General features: G+C 42.2%; 1 protein-coding gene across 11 annotated transcripts in view; it reads right to left on the bottom strand.

The window, feature by feature from the left end:
• Window positions 1-25748, bottom strand: part of LRRC7 (leucine rich repeat containing 7) — a 133261-nt gene that overhangs the window by 80551 nt on the left and 26962 nt on the right. For 10 of the 11 annotated variants that reach the window (XM_021405199.1, XM_021405197.1, XM_021405200.1 and 7 more), the window contains exons 1-2: window positions 16117-16202; window positions 8792-8988 (exon numbers count right to left, since the gene is read on the bottom strand). In XM_021405199.1, the coding sequence (XP_021260874.1) occupies window position 8792 (1 nt within the window). In that variant the 5' untranslated portion in view covers window positions 8793-8988; window positions 16117-16202. Of the gene's footprint in view, window positions 1-8791; window positions 8989-16116; window positions 16203-18238; window positions 18312-25748 lie in introns of those variants that run through there. The other variant, XM_021405198.1, reaches the window with a different exon arrangement.

Raw genomic sequence — 25748 nt, 5'->3', positions numbered from 1 at the left:
ATCAACTGGGATAGAATCTAATCTCTTCTCAGTTAATGCATCTTTTGTGCAGTAAAAACACTAATCCCTGCTTCTCGGTAACCACGGGAGAAGTTCTCCTCACCTACACAGAAGACAGAAGCAAAGGAAATTGCTGTATGGTCACAGAGCTTCGACTTGAAGATGGAAAACATGGGCTGACGAATGTGAGGTGTCTGGGAAGAAGAGGAGAGGCAGCAGGTTTGTCAGAGGACCATACAGATGGGTGCTGTTCCTCATCTCAGGAGCCCTTCCCACTGCGCTGGGTGCTCACACCATCACACAGAGCCACTTTCCTCTCTGCCCCTCGAAAAGTAACTCAAAATTAGCTTACAAAAATGCCTAAGAAAAAGTCATCTCTCTCTGAAAAGATTTTTACTTAATTGGTTTTACTGCAAAAGGTGCAAAATGATACTTCCAATGCGTTTTACTTTTTCACTGACAGCATTAACAGAACCTGGAAGTTCCCACTTACTGGGGGAGCAATTTGGAGGAGCTGTAACGTAAAAACTAGCTTCACATTGCCTTCAGAAGCCAGCAGATTTCTTCTCAACAGTCCATTTAAGCAAAGTATTCCCAAATTCTGCATTTGAAAGATCTCTCTATAATTATGGAGCCTGCTCTCTTGATCACCTCAGGCCTGCAAGCCTCCAAATATAAGATTCATACCCACACCTGCACACAGCAGGCAGCGTGGCTGCACAGCCCCTGCCCCCAAACACAGGGGCTCTTCAAGCCTTTCAAAGTCTCCATTAAGCATCAATAGTTTTAATGCACAGAAGGCAATTTTAATTTGTAGAAGCAAACAACAGCTTTCTGTCATTGTTTTCAAAAGCACCAAGAAGATACAGGAAGGATGAGGCAGCTAAAACGTAAAGAACTCCAGAATTATCCCCCGCTGCACAAACAAATTTTTCTCTTTCAATGCGGATTAACGATGAATTTCTGTGACGACCAAGCCAGTTTTTGCTGTGACTCCCCAGTGATGTATTCCTGACCTCAGGGAGGAATCAGTTCCCCACACTCCGATCTGAGCACAAATCTAAACAGAAAGAACAGGCAGTGTGTACTAAGTGCCAGCCCGTGTTACCTGACACAGCGTCAGCCTGGAGGTTACCTGCACCGCCAGCACTTCATTCAGAAAACCCTGCAAGAAGCTGCAAAGTCTGAGTGCTGTGCTAGTGCCAAAAAATTGCTGAGACACCCTGAGAATAAAGGACACAGAAGTGTGAATGAGAGCATTACAAGGCTGAAATCAGCGATAATGGTAACATTTGCCAGAGGGCTCAGAAAATATTAATTATATTCAAAGCTGCAGACAGTTCGCTTCACTGAGCTCTTTGTAATACATCCCAGATAAGTGATGATTTTTTGTTCCTTTTCTTTCCCTTATTATCAGCATAATCAACAACATTAATATGCTAATATGTTGGGTCTTTGCAGTGAGCTATGCTACCAAGCTTAGAAATCACAAACACACTGACTCCTCCACCACCCACAAGCTCCATCACCCCTTCGAGCTCCCCATGGGGCCAACACACCCAGAGGGGAGGAAGGGGGAGGGCAGCTCCATGAGAGCCCCCAAGGACCCATCCCACCCGGGCTTCTCCAGCAGAGCCAGAGGCAGACCCAGAGCTGTGCTCCTGCTGAGCCACCCAGCACCAGCAGCTCCCCCAGTGGGATCCATCTCTGAACACAACTGCTCGTCTCAGTAAGAGGCTGGAGACCAGGCTCCTCAGCTCCTCTTTCTTTGCCTGATCTCGTACCCTTCTTTAAACCACACCTTGCTGGTGGTAGCGCTACTTTTTTCTTCAAATCCCATACAACAACTAGAAGCATTTAGCGTAGTCTGTGATCCTACAGCTGCTGAAGGTGCAGAGCGTACTCCTCCACGACCTCAAGGAGACGCTGGGGGATTTGGAGTTGGACTCAAGCATCCTCATGGCTCACTTCCAACTTCGGATATTCTATAATTCTATTTCCCATTCATTTCCATAGGTCAGAATGTCACGTGACAGATTCTCTGCAGAAACAGATTTGTTATTGGGACTACGAATATGAAGTGGAACAAAGATGAGCATATGGTTGGAATTGAAAGAAAGAGAAAGAACCCTCCCTCACATTTCCTTCAGGCAAAAACCTTTTCCTCACTAATATTCTCCCAACACTGAACAGACATCCACTTTTATTTTCTCTCCTCTCCTTTAATTAAGTGCACTGTGTAGGTGATTTACATGGTGTCCGTTTTCAATCTGGATCATTGAAATAATTAGGGAACTTCAAAGCACTCTGAGTCCACTTAATTTTCAGTACAACTTTTCATTTATAATAACAGCACTATGAATAATTTAGATATCTTAAACACTGCAGAAAGATTATATCTGCATATATAAGCCATGCCTTCTTCATCTGGCTTCTGGCATTGCCTACACCACGCACCTTTCTGTTACAGGCATGCTTTTGGCATATCTCTGCTCTGCCTTGTACAAAACTCACTCCAAGTTTTCACTCACCTCTTTCTTTTTTTCCCCATCAGACATGAAACTAATTAGCAAATACCTCCACTTCATTGTATTTTTTTATTCTAGTCAAGACTTTGTCTGTAACACCAAGAACAGACAGTTCAGGGAAAGCAAAAACAACTGGTTTTTTGTAGCCTACTCTGTAGCCTATTCCCCCTAAAAAATTTTTTTGCACAACCTTATGGAAAACTCCAGTTTTGTTCTGCTTGTTTTTAAACAAGAACCAACAGAATTTCAATAATTGCACATTAGTAGCAAACGTTGAAAATAAATAATTATGCTTTTAATTGCCAGAAATTAGAATCAGCTCGATGGTCCACAGCGCAGGTCTTTATGGAGGAGAGAATCCCAATAAACTAAGACAAGAAACAGCCGCATTTAGAAAACGCGCTCTCCTGAATCTGGAAAATCTCCATTCAAGCTTAGATCTTTGATGTGCTTCAGCTTCTACGTGAAGAAATCCTTTAGCTTAAAGATGATCTGGTGTGAAATTTATTATGAACTATGCTTTATTTCTTGCCTTATGGAGTAATGGATTTTGCTGCCCATATGAAGGCCAGAACCGCTATCCAAAGGAACAGCATAGAAAACATAATTCACCTGCTAAATACATTAACTAAACAAATGGCTATTCAAATACAAGCTGTATAACTTTCATTAAGTCTGGCTTTCTTCCTCACTGAGGAAAGGGATCGCACAGAATACCCAATTACTTCTCAGCGGTTTACATCCCAATTCGTCTGCATTATTCGTGACATATTAATCTGCTTAGCAGGAGCTTACTGCAGGAAAACTGTACTCATTTTGCTGAGCTTGCAGAATGAAAGTTCCAGAGATAATAACCTGCAACTCCAAACTGCAGTTAGAGAAAAAAGTTTTAATTAACAGGGACAGCTGTGGCTCACAATGAAAGCTGATCTGAGAACCCAGGCAGAGGGGTGCTGGGCAGGGGCCCTTGCTCCTCCCTCTCTTCCTGCTGCCTTGCTCAGCACGTGGAGGTACTGTCACATTGCAGCAGATATTACTGACGTCCAAAACAGAAGGTTACGTTGATTTCCTATACGTCACCGTATCTAGTTGTGCAGACATCTGTATTTCCTCCACATGGTTATACTTGAAATACATTCAACTAACTGCCTAGAGAATCACAGAATGCCTTAGGTTGGAAGGGGCCTTGCACGTTGCTTGCTCACCACGGTAAGCGTTCACATGTGGTTACAAACCTTTCTCAAAAACCTTTTCCTATCTGAAAAACAGCTTTTTTTCTCTTTTTTTTTTTATTGCCAAGCTTCTCCATCACTGAAACTCCACCTTCTGTCCCTTACATCGCCACGCCCCAGGAATGCTCCTGCCATTCCTTGTGTTCTCATCACATTTGGCCTGACCTGCAGCCCACAGCCATTGAGGACGCAGACCATGCCCCAGCTCCACATCAGAACAAAACCAGCTTTTGCACCACCATCCAGACTTTTGCCAGCTACAGCCCATGCAGGGCTGGTTTGGTCCCTGAGCACCTTTCCCACCACGCTCACCTTGCACAGGAGGTGTTTGGACTTCACCTCGCCATCACCCAGCCCACCTCCTCCACTTTCCATGTGAGTCAGTGCCACAAATACTGCCTTTTCCCCTTATCTTTCTGTTCTTTCTTCCAGAAACACCTTCTATATTTCACATCACCAGTTCCCCAAGCCTATCTAGATCTTTAGCCTTTTCGGGTCTTCCACTCCTCCAGCAGCAGTAACTTCTCACCTGCCCCGTTCCCTTCTGATCTCCGTACAGCTCTCAACTCCCTCTTCCTCAGAAATCCCCCTCTGCCCTTCTGATCTCAAGCACAGGTCTGACCTCTGAACCCGCCCTGGCCTGCATCCCACAGCTTCCCCTCCCCAGTGCCCCACATCTCTCTCTAAGCTCTGCCCTACAGCGCACAACCACCGTTTCCAACAACCGCACTCTCTTTACTGCATAATTATTCTCTTTTCTAGGAGTTCCTACATAAGTGTTCAAATCCTCCAACTTCATTGCACAAACAAAAATTGGTTCCCAAACACCTTTCTAACACCGCTCATTGCAACTAAAAGCTCTCCCCCCTTCCTTACTCTCCCTTCTCTCTACACATGTTAAATTTTCCCCCAATGAAAATAAAACCTTTCATTGCCCATCAGTTCGAGTTTCATTCTTCTATCCTCCTTCGCAGTTGCGGATTCAAATTTTCTTAATTGCTCCCCATTTGCCTCACCATAACCGCTAATGCTGCACATCTGTGTTGCAATATGCTTGTGTGTATGTTCACAAATCAGATTAACAAAATGCAAAAGCCGCTATTTCAAAATGAGAGCGCAAAGGCAATCTTAAAAACGTAATTCTCACAAGTACCCATGAAAATCGGTTACTCGAGTATGAGAATCCAGCGTGTCATCCACACAGACATCCATCTCTGTAAATACCTCACTGCCTACCAATACCCAACACAGCTCCTCTGGATTCCAATGCATGTAGCTGCCACAGTTCTCTCTCGCGTATTTTTAGGCAGAATCAAGTAATTAAATCTGCACTGTGCCCTCTCCCCTCAACACTAATTAGTCCCAGCATTACCCTGAAGCTGTGATGTAGCGAACAAAAATACCCTCAATCAAATACCTCCAGAACTCAGGGCAGCTGCTTAGTCCATCTTCATAGTTTAAAATACATACATCTCAAAAAAAAAGCTACTTTCATTTCAGGAAGGACTTTGTGATGTAACAACAGAACTATGGCTCCCTCGGGCAGATTCATAGGAAGTATCTGCACAGAGCATCCTCTGTCCAGCCACACTCATCAGAATCTTACAAAGTTCAAATCCTGGGGCGGGAAGGACACTAAAGTAGGACGCTGAAGGAAGGTGTAACAAGAAGCACTGCAGAAGAAGAAAAGCTGCAAGCCAATGCAAAAAAGGTACAAGACTCCTGGAAGAAGTTAATTATGCCGTGGCAAACGTGCATAATTATTTACTGATATTTCACAGGTTATTGAGCACATAGAAAGAATACTGAAGAAAGGCCACCACAAGAAACTTAATCATTCCCTGTTTGTGTTTACTTACTATTTGCCTTCACTTCCCCAAGGAAGATAGTGGGTGGCACATTCTCCCTCCCAATGGGCCAGGTTTTCACACTTCAGTGCATTTCAGTTTGCTCCGCTTGTTGTTTAAGTGTTTTGCCGCTCTCAGCTGCCCCACCATCCTGAGCTGAGTTCAGAGAAGCCCCCCAGTCACACCAAACTGACCTCTCCCATCATGGGAAGGGGAGCCTTCCCCTGCAATAACCCTCAGCACATTGGAATCCCTCCCAGCTTAAAACAGCCCCTCTTGAAATACTGCCAACAATGCTCAGGTTCCTATTTTAGGCACCAGATCACCTGGAAATTCTGGTTGACCATGCAGCTGGGGTAAGGGCAAGTCCATAAAGAATGGTCACCGTCCCTGGGGGTGTTCCAGAGCCGTGGGGATGTGGCACTGAGGGATGTGGGCAGTGGGCATGGCGGGGTGGGCTGGGAGAGCTCGGAGATCTTTTCCAACCTTAAGGTTCTATGGTTCTGCATTTAGGGGTATGCTGGAAAGCAAAGCTATCTGGTTTGTTCCATCCTCCTGTAGCACAGCCACTACAGTCACTTCAGGCAGTAGGGCATGCCGAGCTGTGAAAGGTTCCTGTTTAACCACAATAACATTGTAAAACCAAACTGGAATATTCAGAGGCAGCTATAGGCTGTTAGCTTATATTCTGTTCATTCATTTTCCAGCTTGTGTCTATTCTCTCTACCAACAGATGAATCAATAGCACTCAGCCATTTTTTGGTAATCTTTTGCAGAATGCCATCACAGCCGCTGCTGAATTTGATATCCTTGCAAAACCCACATGCTAGCACTATGCCAGGAGGCACAGCTGCTGGCACGAGGAAGCTGTCATCTTTCCCCATCTTCAGCCAGAAGGAAGTCCAAGCTCAGGAGCAATCCATTCCTCCAGGCTCCTCTCCTGGTCGGTGCTGGGGGAAGCCACCTTCGTGTGCAATGTATTTCACCCCAACACGTGGGAATAATAACTCAGGCTGCTCAAAGCAGGGCATTGGGATAACCCTGCATTTCTAAGGGCTTCCATCAGCAGAGGGCTCTAGAACTACACTCGTTTAGGTGTCGTATTCCCTCCCATGATTAATCTGTCCCAGTTTTTTTTAGTCAATTAACATGCTGTTCTTCTGCTACAAATGTTCTCTAAAAAAATTCTCACAGCTGAGCTGTCAAACTCTGAAATTCAGTACATTGGAACGTCAGGTTTTTAACGAAGTCCTGGAGTTTGTAAAGTATAATCAGAACTTTAATACCCAATTATGCAATCTTAGCAATAACATTCTAAAGAGAATTTTATTGCTTTCACTGTAAACTGGAATCAACCAGAACTGTACCAAGTTGTTTCACTCAAGAAATACATGGGTTTGATTCTTAATGTAGGGTTCCATCCAAAATTGCAGGTGTGAATGGACCAGCACTGGAAGATTCAAGCATTTGGGTGCATTCTCTCCATTCAGCAACAATGGACGTCTTCGTTTTTTCCTTAGTATTACCCATGCCTTTGTCTGGTGGTCTTAATTGCTAACTGCTCACTTACAAAACACAAGGTCCTCCCTTGTCTCAGCTCAGTTAGGTGAGCAGACGTTCTTTGAGAGCTAAGATACCTCCCCTGAGCAAGCACAAGGAGAGACAGAAGTCCAAAGAAATTTCTCACAGCCTGAAACAAGAGTTAAAAAAAAAAAATGTGGACAAAGCACTAAGCAAAATGTTGGCATCCACACACCTTCCAAAGTAAGTCTTAGCTGTGTAAGAACAGTGATAGCTTTTTGGCAGCAATTTATAAATAGGCATACAGCTTCTATTGTACAATCTGCTCCGGTGACAGTAAGTCTAGGAAGGAGCAGAAACATGACCTAGAGGCAAGTTGTTGTAAGACAAAGAGAAGTGAAACATGGAATTTGTCACCCCTGATTGAATTAGCAACACTAAGATATTTTAATAGGCATGTCTCTAGCTATCAAAATCATTTGGACAACTACAACCCCGGACAAGAAGTTCTCTGAAGTAGGTACTACACTAATGCCAATCAAAACTGAAACAACGTTCCCAGATCAGACTGAACAGCAGCTATGCCATAAAGTTCACACACTATTTGTAAAGATGTTAAAGCACACCCCTTTCCCATTTTAAAAAGTACAGGTTAATTCTTACAGAGACAGCCAATACTACCATTTAATCAGCTTCAGAATACAACACACAAGCAGATGCATTTTATATAACAAGTTTTCCTGACATGCATCAATGTAGTATTTGATATTTCCACAAGCAAACTGAATAATCCCTATCTGTCACTTTTACAATGCAAGCAAGGATTATCTTGAAAGTTTTATAAATTCAATCTTGATAGTTTATGACGTCAGCAGTTGATTCCAAGTTATTCCAGCAGCATTTCTACTGGTAACTGTGAACATTCTGAGTTTTACGACTTTCTTTACATGAGCAGCGTAGAAGGACACGGTCCACAACACACACTCAAGCATCCTTTTGCATTCAGCATTCTTCCCTTGCTATTGCCTGACCCATCAAAACACTTCAATGCTATGTTATACTGAGAGATTTATAACACACTTGTGCTACACACAGCAGCTGAAATGTGCTTTGTTGCTTTGGTCTCTATATGGCTTACCTTCATGTGACTCACAGAAAGCAATGGAAAGGGCTGCTGTATGGATGCGGATGTCCACAGAAAAACCACAACTTTACAAACTGTACACTGAGCAATACACATCACAGACCTCAGTGTTGGCTGATCACCAAACAACACCGCACATACAGAAAACAAATTAGAGATCACGCATTTACTAATTTACTAAATTTACTCTAACTCAGAGGCGATTGTGCTAAGATCAGTCAAGTACATTTTTTTGTTGAGTTCCATAATGCCGAAATAAAAAATATTCATCCCCTTCATAGCCTTAAAAAGGGCCAAACCCATCCTATTGAGACTTGGCTTAAAAGAAACAAAACAATTTTCATAATAATCTAGGTATCTATTTCTATCTATTGACTGGTAAGCAAAGTTAAAAGGTAACTACTGCCACAAGACATAGGGGAACACCAACAGAGTTGTTATTGCTTATAGATTGAGTGGCTACGCCTGTGAAGAACAGCATTTAACTGTAATTGCTGCAAGGTTTTTCAATATACTCACTGTTTTCCAACTCTCAGCTGTACTGGTTATGACAGTTTCACACAGTGTTGTCATGCAAGAGAGGGACTTGCAGAAAACTCTTCTGCAGCAGACATCGCACAATCCAGCAAAAAAATATCGAGGAGCACTTTCCAGGCTTCAGCTTCAGCACCAGCTTCTCAGACTCTTGAGAGGTTCACCAATTTGATGGCGTGTAACTGCAGACAGAAATCATGGAACAACAATATAACTTCGCTCAAGTTGCCAGGTGCCTGTTGTAAAAAGTACACTGAGTTGAAAAAGAGGACAGACAGTGATGGCTGCAAGATTCAGCTAGTGCCCATTATTTTAATGCAGGAGAAAGTAAGAGAATTTGGAGTGGGACATGAGAGCATCTGGACACTCATGAACAATCAGCAGCAGTCAAGATGATTAGAGAGAAGACATGCAGGAACAGCTAATGGTAATAGGGAACAGGAACAAAAGCCAAGCGGGAAAGGATTGAGTCAATACAGAAGAGCAAGCAAATTGTAAATTGCAAAGGGATGCAATGATAGCTTCACTGACAGACCTCAGCACTCTGATCTCATAGCAAGTACCACAGACCTCTCTGTCTCTATAGAGGTGATTACAGTTTTGCTGGGTCAAGTGACATATGGACCAGGACTGCCCACAGTACAGTACTGTAAGTGCCACTGAACCGCATCAGAAACTGAACATGAACATCTGAATCTCAGCCTGAATGAGGGGAAAAAAAAAACATTTGGAACAGCTTGGAATGTATCCCATTTCTCCCTCCCACCAAGGAAAACAGATGGTATCAGAAAGATGAACAACATCCTAACAGTCTATGCTACTGCTCCTAAAGAATAAAAACAGAGGCAGAGGAGTCTAGGATGGGAAGGAGCTTCTCTGGTGCTCTATGACACCCTACTCTGGATTAAAACCACATCTGTAGTTTCTTACCCAAACTCTTCTACCCCGTCTCTGGTCAACAGGTTTCTTCCTTCTGGTGAGTCCTACTGAAACGCTCTCCAAGAATTTAACTTTTCCTAAGATTCAGACCACTGATAATAACTGGTTTAAAATTATTCAGAGGCCATTTATACCTACTCATTCCTTTGCCAAAATGCTCTTTGTAGGTATGAACTTGGTAGAATTGACACAGATCTAACAGGAGAAGGAAATTCAGAAGTAGTAATAGAAACTTAAAAGACAACAAAAACATTAGTCCTTGGGGAATTTTTTCTTTTTTTTTTAATATCTGTCTGTGGTATAAATGAAACAAACACTCTAAAACACTTAAACAGAATTTTTCTCTTGCCTTAATAAAAACATAAATACAGCTATTAAGAAGTGATGCACGAATAGTTTTGCTATCACCAAAATGAAGTCGTATATATCATGGGTCTTTGAGCAACCTGGTCTAGTGGGAGGTGTCCCTGCCTATAGCGGGGTGGTGGGACTAGATGATCTTAAAGGTCCCTTCCAACCCAAACCATTCTATGATTCTATGATCCGAGGGCTCACCTGGCCTAGAAAGACAGTGTGCTTATGGTGTCTTGTAGAATACTGAATATACATAAATACTATTCCTAAATGTGTTTGTTGCCTGCTCAATGTCAGGAAACTTCCTAGTTATGAAATTTAGTCCCTCCATACATTTCTACAATTCTGTGGTTTGTTGTGCACAGCTTCCAGCCTGCTCATTGCCAGCTGACTATGCAAGACACTATTTTGGAATTCAGGTTGTTTGCTATTGGCAGCTGCCAAAATCCAACCAGAATTGCTTTTAATTTAAAATTTTTTCAACATTAAAAATCTGAACAAGGGAAACGTACTTGCTTAGTAGGTTGATATTCTACAGTTCAAAAAATTTCATTAAGTAAGAAAATGTGAATCTGAGATCTGTGCCTCCTCAACATACTCAGTGACATTCTCTTCATTAAATTACTTCACCTTTCTTGAGTGCATTCAGATGTACCTTCTGCTCCATTCTCAGCAAAAGCATTTATTTTTATCAGTCGAGAGATGTTTTGATGAAAGCTATTAAGTTAGCTCTATTTAAATAAAATTGAAAAATTGTCAGAATCTTCTAATTAAACTCTTGCTTCTTTTTGCTCGAAGTAATCTCTAGCACATTAATCCATTTGTTTTATTCCTATCAAAACAGACATGGATCACTAATTAGTCCTGTCTCCAGGTTGAAGCTAAGAACTGCCGTGAAGCAGGAGACCAGTGATAAACTTCAGCAAGTCTTTTCCTTATTATCTCTCTCATCTACTGACCACATCCAGATCTCGGTGCTCAGTGTATCAAAGGACCAGCTCCAATTAAGTCCCTTAGGTTACCTTAAATTGGCAGGCATAAATGAAAGAGCAAGTATAGCTGTGTTCACTAAATCCTACCAAAGAGACATTTCTGTTTATACACCTGGACTGACTTCTTTATCATAAAATGTTTGAAGGTCTTTTTTTTTAAGCTAGAGATATCTATAAAACTAACAAAAGTAGCAGGACAGCATTTGCACCTGTGACTTCAATTTGTGATAAAAACAGAGACAAGGAACTGGTGTTCCTCTCTTTATGTCCTAACGTTCAAACACTGCAGAAAGCACTGTACCTGCCCTGCACCTCCAGGGGACACTCCGAGGTCTCGGACAAATGGAGCCAGTCAAAAATTGTGGATCTTAGTCCCCATTCCAAAAGCATTGCAACCTCATTTCATGGCACAGGCAAGCAAAGAGACAAAACCCAAATGACAGGGCTGGGAGACACAAAGCAACATGCTGGTACATCTCCTTCCGTTAGCTGCAATCTGCAACCCATTAGGTATCAGTCCATGTCCTGGCATTAGGCAAACAGCATGGGAGGTTCAAAAATAACTGCTTGAGTAATTTTAACCAGAAAACTCCCATGACATTTGATATTTACTGTATTACTGAAAGGGATTTTGTGGAAAAAGAGTGTCATGAGAGAAGTGTTATAACTCAATGCGTAGATAATGTTCTGTGCACAAATGGGTGACACTTCGTCAGTGAAGGCTGGGGAACAGCCACCGTGAAGGGAGATCTCCAGGGCACACAGGTGTCAGAGAGGTCTGTAGAGCTTGAAAGCTTCTGGAGACCAGGTTGGAAGGTGCTGAATTTGCCATTTGTGAATCTTAATTTCTGACACACCGAGCTACAACAAAGTGATTTCATTTTGTAACTTTCTATGACAGAAAAAAAGATATTATTTAGCAGACAAAGAACCTGTCTTCTGGATTTAGAAGATGATTATCATAGATGTCAGCCTGATGGAGAAGGAAGCTCGTGCTGCTTTAGAACAAGTTGTTTCTTGAAATTTTCTTGAGTTACTTTCTTTCTGTCAGGAAATTTTCCTAAAAAGAATCATCAGCTTACAGACACATCTGAAATTCAAAAGCTTGTTGAGAGATCGTCTGAAACATGTAAAAAGAATGTGCCATGGCTCCCAAACATCTCATGAAGAAAACAGCTCCAAATATTGGGAGCCAGGATTTGGGCTCAGTGACCATTTGATCCCTATGGATGCCTTCCAACTTGGGATATTTTGCAATTTTATCTATTTTACACGCACTGACAGCAGGTAAATTTGAACCTGCAGCATTGGGACCTTCTAAGCCTGTTGCGTTTGTACCCAAGTGTCCTATCTGCATGCAAAGTGCACGTGTTACGAGAGGAGCTGATTCTAGAGGGAACGCACCAGCCTGGCACCGAGCATCACCTCAGAAGTTCATGATGTTAAACAAAGATAAAGGAGGAGGCAATCAGAGGATGTTCACTTCCTCCTCTCCTCCATTCCCGAACCATTCCGCCAGTCAATAAAACATTTAAATCAGCCAGACTCCTCCGCCTGAGCGTACAGCATTGCCCTTTCCAAACAGAAATGTCAGACTCTGCAATGACTAAAGATGACTCACAACCAAAGTCTCAGCTCTTAACACTCAGATGAAATCAAGGTTTGAATTTTGCATGTAAACATTTCCTCTCAGAAGTACACGAACATATACTTTGGACTGCACTTTTAAATCACAGGTGTCCAATCTGTTGGCTTGCCTGGGTAAGCTGCAGTACTGTACCTGAACTTCCACCTGAACAAAGCAAACACTATTTTAATGTGAGGGTGGTTGAACCCTGCCGCGGGATGCTCACAGATGCTGCTGTCTCTGCCACGGGGCTGCTCAGACTCCTCCTCCTGAGCTGGGTGCCTGTGTCAGCACCGGGTGCTGCGAGCAGCACCAGGAGGGCACCGCCAACCTCAGCCACTCGGTGACTCTACAGTCTTATGGAATTCTCCAGCTCAATCCTGTGACATGTGAATTCCCAGTGTAAGGACACACAGAAGCTCCCTTGTCTTCAAAGAAACATAAGTGACAAGTTTCACAAAACCTGTTTCTTTCATAAGGGAAAGAGAAGAACCAAAGACAAAGCTGCCTGCCACTGATTTCTGGATAAATGCAATTGATCTTTTACTGCTACGATAGAACAAAAAATAAAACTTCTCATGAGCTAATCTGAAATTGATTATTTCAGCAACAGTGTTAGGAACATTTGGTATGTTACAGAAAATGCTGGCATGCAAGTATCTGCATTCCCATGAAGTGACAAAAGTAATACATATAACACTGCACTCAAGAAACTCAGAGATAGCATTAACTAACATCTCAGATGCCATTAAGTTTCATGAAAGTCAGCACACAGAACATTAGATTTATCCCCATTCAAAACTTCTTGCTCCAATTCTTTGAAGACACTGTATGAAGTCACTGTTGCAAAATGAATTTCCAAAGTTCCAATTTCAGAAGCAAACCTTTGTGTAAAAATGCATTTAGCACATTTCATGTGACTTCCCGTTGTATCAGTTGTGATGGCGCACGTATGGCATGTCTTATCCTTTCCAGTCATGTAAAAAAAATGAAATACTCAGTGAACTAATTAGAGGAGCAGCTGTTTTCAACACCCATGTGTTAGACTGCGATAACATTTCTAGATGACTGGAAGTAGCTGCTCCTCAATTCACTCACAAGGTGTCTAATATTTCCTGATCCAAATCGCCGAGATGTTTCATTGCGACACAAACAGAAGAAACTTGGACCAAATAAATGAGGCAAATCGCATCCATTTGTACTGGATTAAAATAAAATAAAATGAAACAAAGACAATATTTTGACGTTCATACATATAAACATCCATATGCTGTGCCAAATAATGTCAAATGACATCCAATGTTATTTTGAACTTTTACTGACAAGTAATCAAGTAATTGAAGTAGAAATTAAAGCATTTCAAAGCTTCTTTTTTTTTTTAATTAAATTCTGACATTTTCTGAATAATTTAGGTAAAACACTTGCACTTCAGAATTAGCTGTTCAACTGCAAGTTTTGACAGCTTCAGGAATTTTCTCAAAAGCGCGCATGGAACTCTGCTCTCCTGGAGACAGACAGAAAGCTCCTGGTGAGAAGGGATGGAAGCGCTGCTAACTGCCAGCAGCACGAGTGGGTCTGATTAACTCACTTTCTTGGGCTGGAAATGCTCTCGTTAATGCTTCAGGAGATGGAGTTTGGGTGTGTTGATCTAAAGGCAGAGGACTGACATCACTTCACTTTTTCCAGAAAGATGTACGAGTATTTTTAAACAGTCCTGATTGACAGCCTTCATAATCCTGAGCACCTGCACATTAATTTCTGTGATGACGCACCCTTCTCCTAGCAAGACTCTCCTGTGTCTCTACAGCAGCAAAAATAAAGCAGCTGGAACCTACCAGGATCTGCTTCGCCAAACCAAGAAATTCAGCACAGCGTGCCCACGGATGAGGTCCCCTGCCATTACTGCTTTACTCGTTATTTCATCATGAGGATGAGCAGAACGAATGGTTTGGTGATACTGGCATGTTCACTATGGATTTCCCAACAGTGATCGCCCTGACTGCCAGCAGTGCTAAAAGCCACTGCTGAAATGCAATTCCAAATGCTTTAGCTGTGAGAAGGGCAACAAATACCGACTTTTCAGCTCTCCAGCACTGCTCTACATTCAACAGATAGCACAGTTCCGTGATGTTTGTCTCTTCATGTGTTGCATGAGACACAGACAGTGCTCCTGGGAGAGAGAGTTGCTTATGCAGAAAACATCTCAAAATCACTTAGCGAGATAATGCCATTATTTAAAAGGCATTATTATAACATGGAGACAGATAACCTACATAAATCCACAGCAGAGGTAAAACTGGAATCTCTGACTAGTCTCCTAGATCTTAAATAACCCAAAAGTATTTTTTAAAGGAACATTGCCCTGTCTTTTTGGATATTCAGAGTTGTGAAAGTTACACACAGTGAATGAAACAGTGAACTTTAAAATGGCATCAGCCCTTCAATACCTTTAGAACACCTTTCAAATTGACAGAAGCCTTCTGATTTCAATTGCCACTGGCACTTTTTGCCAGAAAATTGTCTTATTTCTCAGCAGTTTCATGCCTCCTCACTACAGGTTTCTTTCCTGTGCATTTCCAACCTAGGGAAGTTAAATTCATAACCAAAGTGAAAGGAGGGAAAAGCTGACAGGGGTCAGAGCCACTGAATGGTCGTGGTTGGAGGGGACCCCTGGTCCAAAGCCCTGCCAAGACCGTGCCTCTCCATCTGAGTAACTGCAAAGATGAAACTTTAAGGCCTAGAGCTTTGCTTCATCTGTTCCAGGGCTCAACAATCCTCATAGTAAAAGTGCTTTCTAATGATCAGGTGAAATTTCACTTGTTTCCATTGGTGTCTACACCATAAAAATGACCAGGCTCTCAGCTGGCCTAAATTGACGTCACTACGTTTATTTATCGGGAACTTAGATCTCCTAAGATGATGGCTCCACAATTTAACAATAGAAAGGCAACCGGTGTGATGGTAAAAGCAAACAAAAATGCATTCCCAGTAAAGTTTATGCTAATTAAGTAGCATTATCAAAGCTAAGTAAGAGCTAGTTGAAAATCTTGAGTTTCAGTCCCTATGCCTCATAATTATAATACAAGGTTTTGTAGGAGAGAACCCTTACAGCTCAGGGACAGGCATTTTGTAGCTGTTTGAAGCTTGCGATGTAATTTTTTTCCATTTGTCTTTTCCAAATTTTAAATGAGTTAATTGAAATCAATCAAAATATATTCAGTAATTACAGAAAAAGTGATCATGGATATATACCTAATTGTTTAATATACTGTAACGCTGTAATGCAATGGAAAGCACAGCAATAGCAGTGTTGTAGCAAAGTCCTAGGCTGCAGCAAGTGAGGATATGCTCAAATGTGGCAGCTGTGGCTACAGAAACAAAGGAAAGAATCTGCCTACCTTTAGAAGACCTCAGATACACAGGGATCTCCAGCAAGGTGCTCCCACCTCCACCGCCAACCCTTCAATGAGGTCTGGGAAGGGAAGCATCCTGGCTCCATCCCTTCTGGTGACTCAGGTGCACTGCATTGCATGCAGCTGAGCTCCCCCGGGCTGGCCCTGCCTTCCCACCAGGTGCTCCATCACTGCTTCAGGCTGCGACTTAGCATTTTTGCTACATATACTATTGCAGTTTGGGTATGCTTTCAATTATAATATATATAGTATATAACATACACTTCTAACAAACTGTGTACATCATATAATAATTTATATCAAAACTCCTACATGCCAGAGCAACTTGGCAGATGTACTGATACCATGACATCATTTTGATAAAGCACAACTCAGTAGAGCCCTTTGTCCTGACACAGAGCTGAGTATTTGTTCAGAGCAGCTTTGAACTTTTTGCTTATAATCACCTTTTGCACGTGCAAGGCAATGCAAAGGATGTACAAGGACTGCACGTGCAAAGCAATGCAACAGATGTACAAGGACTAGCACGGAATGGAAGAGAGATGTGATACTCCTACAACTCCTACAACTGCCTAGTTGTAACAGGCAGCACCCGGCCTGCCCCTTGCACTGTGCAAGCCACAGCACTCTAAGAACTTCTTTACTTTTAAAACACTACAGCAAGTGCCTCATTCTGCAAGGCCAACCCTAGTTACAGCTCTTGAGCATAACATGATTATCTTCTCTTCTGTAAATAAGAAAAAATTCCTTAACTGAAGGTGACATATTGATTTCCACTGCTGGAGAGTCATATCTATTACATTAATATAAATACATTTACAGATCTGTGCTACTGAACTAATTTTATGAAGAAAATCACATGTGATCCTACTTCAGGAAACGGGTTTTGAATCCTGAAGAAGAGCTGGAGGCAAACCAGCTATGTAATCCCAGTGGCTAAAATAGCATTGTTATTGGAAATCCCGGGTCTGCTTTTGGTGACGGCCTTTGCCTTGATTCACTGCTCACATGCCAAAGCACAGACAGAGGTCTGCAGTGTTCTAAGTGCTTGACTTATTTTGACACCTGTTCCTGGTTCTTTATCAAGTTTTTGCAAGAATATAAGATGCAAGCGGATTTTCTCAGAGGATTCCATTCACCATGCAGTTTGGAGGTTTGAACTACGGATATTTTCCAGATGCATTTGGGCGGATTTTCACAGATAGTAAAACGTGGCAAAATGGAAAGCCTATAGAATGAGGCTAAAGAGAACTAAAAGAGAGGCTCCAGTTTCTACTGATATAATCCTACCAGTATATAGATCACATTTTAGAAGAAAGAAGTAATATTTTAAAGAAAAAAAAAAAAGCTACTCTTACCAGAAAGAAGCGACAGAGACTATGGAGATGTTGTTCCAATAGTGCTGCATGTTGCTTACTCTCCCTTTTGTACTTATTCACTTCTGTTTGAGTGCCTGCTTTGCAAGCAATCTCTTGTCCTGCTGTTCAAAATGCCATTAACAACAAGAATACAGCAAACCCTTCGGAAGCATTGATATTGCTACCACTGTTTGCTTCAATTTTTATTAATTCCAATATAACCTTTTCAAGTAGTTTTACAACTTATTAAATGAGACAAAACCTTCAATTTCAAGATGGAAACAATTCATTGACAAGTGAGATTCTACTGACATTTTAAAGCTGCTCCGGTACACTTCTGACTGTAAAGACAATTGTATTTCTGCCTCGAGAAGGGAGCACGCCCCAATATCTGAGCCCTCAGACGATGACCACCGTAGAGCTGGGACCTGCCCTCAGCTGCACTCGTGTACATCTGTACCAGCACCATTTGTTTCAGCAGATTTCAGCTGAAATAACTAAAAGCAACACTTGTTTTAAAATGAATGGGGGAGTGTTAAAGAACTTGCAATTTAGCTCTCTTCACACTATACAGTCAGTTAATCCATTCAAATGATTCTTTTTCCCCTTTTTGTTCAGGCATTAGGATGAAAATCTAATGACTGCTGCTTGGCACCCTTTCAGAGTCAGTCCATGCATGTGCATCCATTAAACAGCTCCGATTCCATGAACGCTGATATTTATCAAGAAGAAACTGAGCATCTACTTACTAGTCACTCGTCGCTGGAGACTTCTAGGTGGTGACCATTTTGATTCACAATAGTTTTTCTATGTAGCGGGTTCCTTAAAAAGGAAAAGAAAGAGTGAACTTTAATTAAGTACGGTCAAAGAGGGCCCAGTTTAAAGCAAGTAGGTCAGCACTTCCTTTGAGAAGACTGCTTTGAATGAAATCATTACAGCAGTGCTTGTGCTCCAAGCTGCCTATCTTTTAATTTACACTTTCTACACTTAACATAGGCCCAGCCTAACCAGTTAACTTCAAAATGCATGAAGTGAAATGAAAGAAACTGAAAAATGAAAAGAAGAAGGGCCAAGTGATGCCTCCAAACTGGGAGCTTCTGGCTGCCAGTCAGCTAACACAGTCGTAGCTCTTTTATGAAAGGCTGATCATCTCATGAAAGCAAACTTATCTTTACACGCGGTCTGCTCTGATATCTTGAAATTTACCATGGATCACAATGGATAGAAGTTATTACAATAGATATTTGATACTGAAAGATAAATTGTATTGACATCCTTCTAGTAATGCAATAGAAATAGAAAAATAACAAACAAACCTGCTATAAACAAATGAGCCAATAAGACAATTTAGAATGAAACTATCTGACTCAATAAAGGTACCAGGAGGCATTCTGCATCTTATGAAAAGTTCTCCAGAATTAATTTTCAGGAACTCCAAATAGACTTTTCATCACTATTTAATATCAGCGCCAGCAGAATACAAAAGAATTGCCAAACTTTGTTCTACTCCTCCTCACTCGAAGTTGTAAGCAGATATGAAGGAAGCAGATCAGAAGGTCAAGGGGAAAAAGAAGATTCTCTCGTAACCCAGGACCACCTTGAGCTCAGTAGAGTTTGGAAAAGCCCTCTAAGATCCCCAGGGCCACCCTAAGCCCATGCCCACCGTGCCCATCGACCACGTCCCTCAGTGCCACTTCCATACTTTTCTGATGCTAAAGAAAGAGGAAAGAAACACAGCCATACGGCTCAGTTGAATAAATGGTGGGCAAGGATTAAAAACAGACAGGACTGACCTAGTCATGATGAAGGAACCATGTGTTTGTCATACAAACCTGTTCTTACAAGATACTTGTTTTCCAAGTTGTAAAAGTCTTTTGATAAACTCAAGAAGATCCAACTGAAACTTTGGAATAGAACATCAAAATAACTTTTCATTTAAGTATTCTATATCCTCTTATAAACTCAAAGGTAAACATTTGGATTAAATCAGAATGAAATGGCTCAATTGACCATTTCTCAAACAGTGATTTTGGAAGAAATTCTACAGTTTTGTTCCAAAGAAAATTTCCTCTGGAACTGAAATTCCCCATTTGCCCCGCTGCAGTTTCCAGGCAACCAAACCTCTGGGAAGGAGGATGCGGCTCCCCAGAGAACTGCAGGGTGCTCAGCAAACTGCTTGGAGAAAAAAGAATGTATGTGGGAAGGAGAAGGTGTCCTGAGCATCCACAAACTGAGTCCAGACAGCCCCGATACTGAAAATGCAGTTGGGAACGAGAGAAAAATATAGAAATCTCCCTATGAAATGGAGCTACTCACTAAATAATGAAGGCTGTTCATTTACACACTAGCATGATTTAATCTCATCCCTTGGCAGCTGCATGGCACACATAGCCAGTACCAGCCACCCACATCCACAGCTAGGCATGATCCAGGACAAGAAGATATCTCAGAGGGGAAGAAAAGGATACATCAGAAATGTTCTTGTTCAGTATTTTTAGAATAAAGACGTTAAGGAAAGTACCAATATCTAAAAGCCTTGTATTAAGGACATTCTACTACAGAACACTGTTGCTTTGTACAGCACCCCTAGGGGAAAACTGTCTTCTAAAAGGCTTTTAAACAATATTTATAGGCCCAGTAACAATCATACTTGCAAGCCTTTGAAAACCAGCCTATTGCTCTTGGCTAGTCTCCTTCGTTATTTTCCCATTGTGCACAGCACAATGGCCTTCTATTGGGTCCTCTGCAAAAAAAAAACTATTTAAAAATAAGCTGGAAAATCATATACTTTGAAGTTAAGAAATGCCTAAAATACGTTGGCCTTACCACCTTAATTTCACTTGTTTTTCATGCGCACGATGTGATCAGTCTTAAATTGTATGATATTGTCACTGTGACCTAGGCTCTCTGAGGCAGAAGCACTGTGACAATGAAAGCAGTGTGTAAGGAAGCACGCTGGAGCTACCAAGCATGCTGGAGATCCATAGGCCACACTGTCATTAATTGCCTTTCATAAGCATGGCAAGAAAATTGCTCATTTCAGAGTCACTGCCAAACGTTAACACCCTGCACAAGATCCCCAAAGCATCAGAATGTTCTAAACTATCGTAATAACATTTAACCACAGAATCGTAGAATCGAGGTTCCTTCCTGACACGCAGCTCCCACCGCCCTCGCCCAGCAGAGCCTGCACCTGGCTGACACCAGCACCTCGCCGGTTTTCATTCAAAAGCTTTGGGCAGAGCTGAGGTATCCTCTGGATATCTTAAGTGTGAATCTGGAGAAAGTAATCCCAGTGTTCTGTTCTCTCCTTCCTGGAGGCAGGTTCCACCTGGGAGCACGGTGCCTAGCGATCAGGGCCTCACACAAAGAGGTACCTCGTTCCACAAGCTGCTCCAAAGGGCCCAGCTCTTCAGCCACTTAAAGCCACTCTTTCCCCAGAATGAACTGTTTGCCTTCTAATGCCTCACACTGATTTACAGCCCTTAAAATGAAAAGTGAACCAGACTGTGAGCTTGAGAGCAATTATTTCCCTATGATGTTGCACCCTTCCCAGTCGGGATGTAATAAGGGCAGCTCGTTTGCACACCACTGCTGCAAACACAATGATTTTCAATGCACGGACAACTTGTTTTATACCACAAAAATGTCTCTTATGGATTAAGTGATAAATACAGATGGTTAGCACTGGAGAGCATCGTAAATTGGATCAGCTTTGTCAATGCGGCAGGGCCTCATTCTTACATACTCAACTACTTACAACATATAAGTGGATTACTAATGATCATGAAATACTTCCTTGCACTTCCTGATACAGTTTGTTCACAACTTGTAAATCCCAGAGCAGTGGCACAATGCAGAGAAAACCGACCTCGTGACAGCCGCCCTCTGGAGCAAGGGATCCGTACTTATCAGCACGCTACATTGACTGCAGTGTCATTTGTCATACATTTGCAGAAAGTAAGGAAGGTTGAAGAGGAAAACAGCAAAAGCTCTTTTTCATTCTCTCACTGCTGTTTTAGGAACGGAACTTTCCCAAGGACAGCCGAGCTCATTAGAGGAGGATGGTACTTCCTGCAAGCACCAGTACGATGAATGCTCTATTTTAGGTATTGCGACTCTTCAACGGCAGACAGAACATTGTGGGCAGTGTAATACAATGGGCATCAAAAAACAGCACAGCACTGCTAGCCTTGGCTTTCCAAGTAAACCAAATACAAGCTATTGGGAAGTCATTATCAAAATTAGTATGTTACACTTTCAGATATCAAAATGTGAGGAACTGAAGCAGAGCATTACAATCTCAGATGATCATAGAAACAATACAGTATGAAGCACTGTCGAACATTACTATCTGGTATACAAGAGGAAATATTTGCTTAATATAGCATTTAATATTAAAAAAAATAATCAGATGCATCTGTAAGGAGGATCCTAACAAGGGTTCTAGCCTATGAGAAAAATCTAGCTTAGCCCTTAAAACCAGAAGCCGCTGCCTCCCGTTAGCAGAAAGTTCACTTGCAGTTTTTTACACAGTGAGTTTGGAAACTAATTATGTCACACAAACAGAATGGAGTTTATCTGAAAACAATCAAGTAATCGCACAGTTGAGGGGAACCAATTCTATTTTTTCAGATGAACGGTTTTCATTGTTACATGAAAAAAAAGAGAAGTCTTAAAATAGCCGTTCTGTTCCAAAATTTCAAGTAGAAGCTGCTAAACAAAATAGAACTGTAAAATGAGCAAGTGAAACCAAGTTTCTCATTTTGTCCCATTCCTCACCAGGATAAGATTCAGAAAAATAAGAATTGTGGCTCTGAGCAGTAGCAAAGCCTGCTTTCCTATGGAGACATACATTTTGTTGAATGTCCTTCTGGTCAACAGAAGATTTTTCTGCAATAGGGACACTTTTAAGTGTCTTTGCTTTGGTGTTCTCTCCTGTACAGGTTTACTTTCAAACCCTCATCCTTAGTGGGACACCTGTGAGGCCATGGAAAAGCTTTCTTTCCTTCTGTCCCCAGATGTGACCGTGAGGTCCCAACAGAGAGCCTGGGGGCTCCAGGCCCTTCTGACTACTTGGCCTTCCTTCAAGGTACTGAAATGCCTGCAAAGAGCTGGCCAAACCAGAACCGCATGAGAACCCGCAGAGGAGTCAGCCCACGTCTGGAGGTGGATCTCAGAAACCTCCGGCACAAACTGATCTTCCTGGGGCTAATTTATGGCAGTTAGCGGTGGGAAATCAGAATCACCACAAGTAATCTATCCACAAGTATATTTCATATGAATCATACCAGCATGAGTTTATTGCCAGCGAACGTAAACAAGAGCAACACAGGCACAGAGGGAGCACGGGAAGCCAGCTCCTCCCCCCAGCCCATTCACTGCTACGAGGAGCTCCGGTTCCATCAGCAGGAACTGGGCTGGCACCTTCTGCAGCATGAAATCACAGAAAAAGTACTTATTTCCCTGCTCTTACACCCCTTGCTGTGCCATGCTTCTGGTAGATTTTCTTACGCAATAAGGGTGTTTATTAAAAAAATCCAACCCACAAAACCCAGAAATGTAAAATTCCATAAAACTTTAGATCCTTCTTAATTAAGACGAATAATAGGTATTGGTGCACTGACTCACACAAAAGCACCAGCAAAGTTAGAGCAACCGTAAGCATTTGTAATACCACAGTGATCTAAAATGTCAGAGCATGATACTCCATTAATTTTCATGCAAGTCTGAATTACACAGGCACATGGCATTATCCATCATCTTCTGAAGTCATAGAAGGTGGTTTTGGAAAAAAAGAATGTAGCAAGTGATCTATGCATGATTCTGGGCTATATTCTGTCATCCACGACACTGTAAATCAGCTTTAGAGCTAGCTCAACAGACCATTGCAGCCTTTCTTCTCAATAGGAAAATCCTCCAGGGCACACTTTTCCTGTAGCAGAACACGTTCCATTTTTTCAGCTGGCTTCCGAAGTGAGCTTTGTGGTGACAAAAAGGAATAAAGGTTTTCTCACGTGTAGGAGTCACTTTCTTTAATGGAGGCTGAGCTTAGGACGACCAGTTGGGTGAACACGGTGACACATTTAGAGACAAGAAATTGGAGATATTGTTCACCTCAAGGCTGAAATATATTTCAGAGGAAAATGAAGCTTCTCCTGTCATCTTGGTTGGTCACAGAAGCTGCAGGGAATGTGTGGGATACTTGAAACCAGGTTGTTTCATAGGCCGCAGTGCCTGGCTTTATCCACTGGACTATTTCTGCAACCTGAGACAATATGGTGAAGTTGCTTTTATTTAGACAGATCTTTCACAAGTATCAGGTCAGTGTGGGTTTTATGTGCAATCTCATGCACAAAGCAATGCTACTACTTTTTAGGCAAAACTTTCAACTCCTTCGAAGGTTCACCATACCGTTGCTTGAAATTAATGAACGATGATTCAACATGGATCAGTTTTATCTATATGTCCAGCAGAATAATCATGGAATCACAGGATATGTCGATTTGGAAGGGACCCATAAGGATGATCGAGTCCAGCTATGTTGCTCACAAGCCCCAGGAGAGAGACACAGCTCACTGTCCCAGTCCTGGCATCACTCCCATTCACCCCAAATCCATGCACATCTTCCATTAACAGATCAGAAAATGGGGAGGTTATACCAGTGATGTTTCCAGCAATTCAAATCATCCAATTATGATTCTGAGAGCTTAAAAGCAGATCATAATTTCTACAGAAATAAAAGATGTCCTAGCTGGAACATGCCCATCAAATGCTAGACAGGTCCGTATGCCAGTGGATAAAACAAGGTCAGCTCTGCGGGTCAGTGATTTGCTTGGCTCCTTTCCTTCTGGATAGCTGGCAAAGCGCATTTGTGAAGGATTTTTCATTCTGTTATTTTTAAAGCAAACGAGTCATTTCAGACTCGATTGAGCTTGCACATAGTTCCCTGGAATGAAGCCTCTAAACTTTGCTTCTGTTTCTGTGCAGAAAATACTGTTTTCACTTGGGAAAGGGTGATTAAATTTTTAATTACCCAACTTGCACATAAAAGTGTCTTTCAGTAGAGGTAAATGTGTGTTTTATAGACAGAGGTTAAAGCCCAGTTTGAAGATATGTCCCTTGGTGTCTATTCAGGAGCTACCAAGCTGCTAAGAACTTGGAGGAGGGCACATGCACACTGCTCCGACGTCCGAGCAGCAGGGTGCAGCACGGCACTGCGGGCAGATCTCGGGGGGAGCAGAGCACTGAGGGAAGGTAGCTCCGTGTGCACGGGGAGAGAATACCCAGAACAGAAGCACAGAATCACAGCATGGCCGGTCGGAAGGGAACCTAAAGCCTACTGAGCTCCAACCCCTGCCCTAGGCTGGCTGCCCCCACCAGCTCCAGCTGCCCAGGGCCCACCCACGGCCTCAGGCACCTCCAGGGCTGGGGCACCCGCAGCTCTGGGCAGCAGTGCCAGGGCCTCACCACCCTCTGTGCAAAGAATACAGAGCAACTGTGCTCTATATTATTCTAATTACACTGAGGCATATCTCATAAAAGGAACTCAGAACAAGGATTTGCATACAGTATAGCTCATTGGCATAGTATTTACTGCCAAAGGATGCTTGCTGCAATATGCGGTAGATATTCCTATTTAACCACAAAGCTTGGATATCCAAGAAATCTGTTTGGATGTTAACAGTTTAGAAGTTTAAGAAAGCTGAATCTGTGACTAATAATAAAATGTAATGGTTAAAACTGGTCACTGTTAATAATATATATTAGACAAAGTAACAGCAACTGTGATTTCTATAATTTAGTATCTCATTCAAAGATCTATTTTTCAGTAATGTCAAGATTTTAAGAACCACACAAAGATAACACTCTGATTTTACTCTGTGAATAAGGGCAGTGTGAAAAAGAAATCAAGATGAGTAGTTTCTCCTTGGATCCTTGTAACAGAACAGTATACAAGCCAAAATGTTAACGGGTTTATAAGAACACTGAGACACGTAAGGGAAAAAAGTCAACCAAGAACAAAAAACACAGATAATGTTTCATTCAGTGTTAAAGGCTGCACAGTATTAGGACTTAGGAGTGTATACCAGGAAAGCATGATCATAGAATCATGGAATCATTACAGCTGGAAAAGCCCCTCCAAGTCCCCAGTCAACCCCCAGCCCACCCCCCCGCCATGCCCACTGCCCACGTCCCTCAGTGCCACATCCCCACGGCTCTGGAACACCCCCAGGGACGGTGACCCCCAGCCCTGTG

This window comes from Numida meleagris, chromosome 7, assembly GCF_002078875.1.
Source record: "Numida meleagris isolate 19003 breed g44 Domestic line chromosome 7, NumMel1.0, whole genome shotgun sequence".
In the NCBI taxonomy this organism is placed as follows: Eukaryota; Metazoa; Chordata; class Aves; order Galliformes; family Numididae; genus Numida; species Numida meleagris.
The sequence above is the reverse complement of the archived record's forward strand: the minus strand, read 5'-3'. Positions and strand labels throughout refer to the sequence as shown.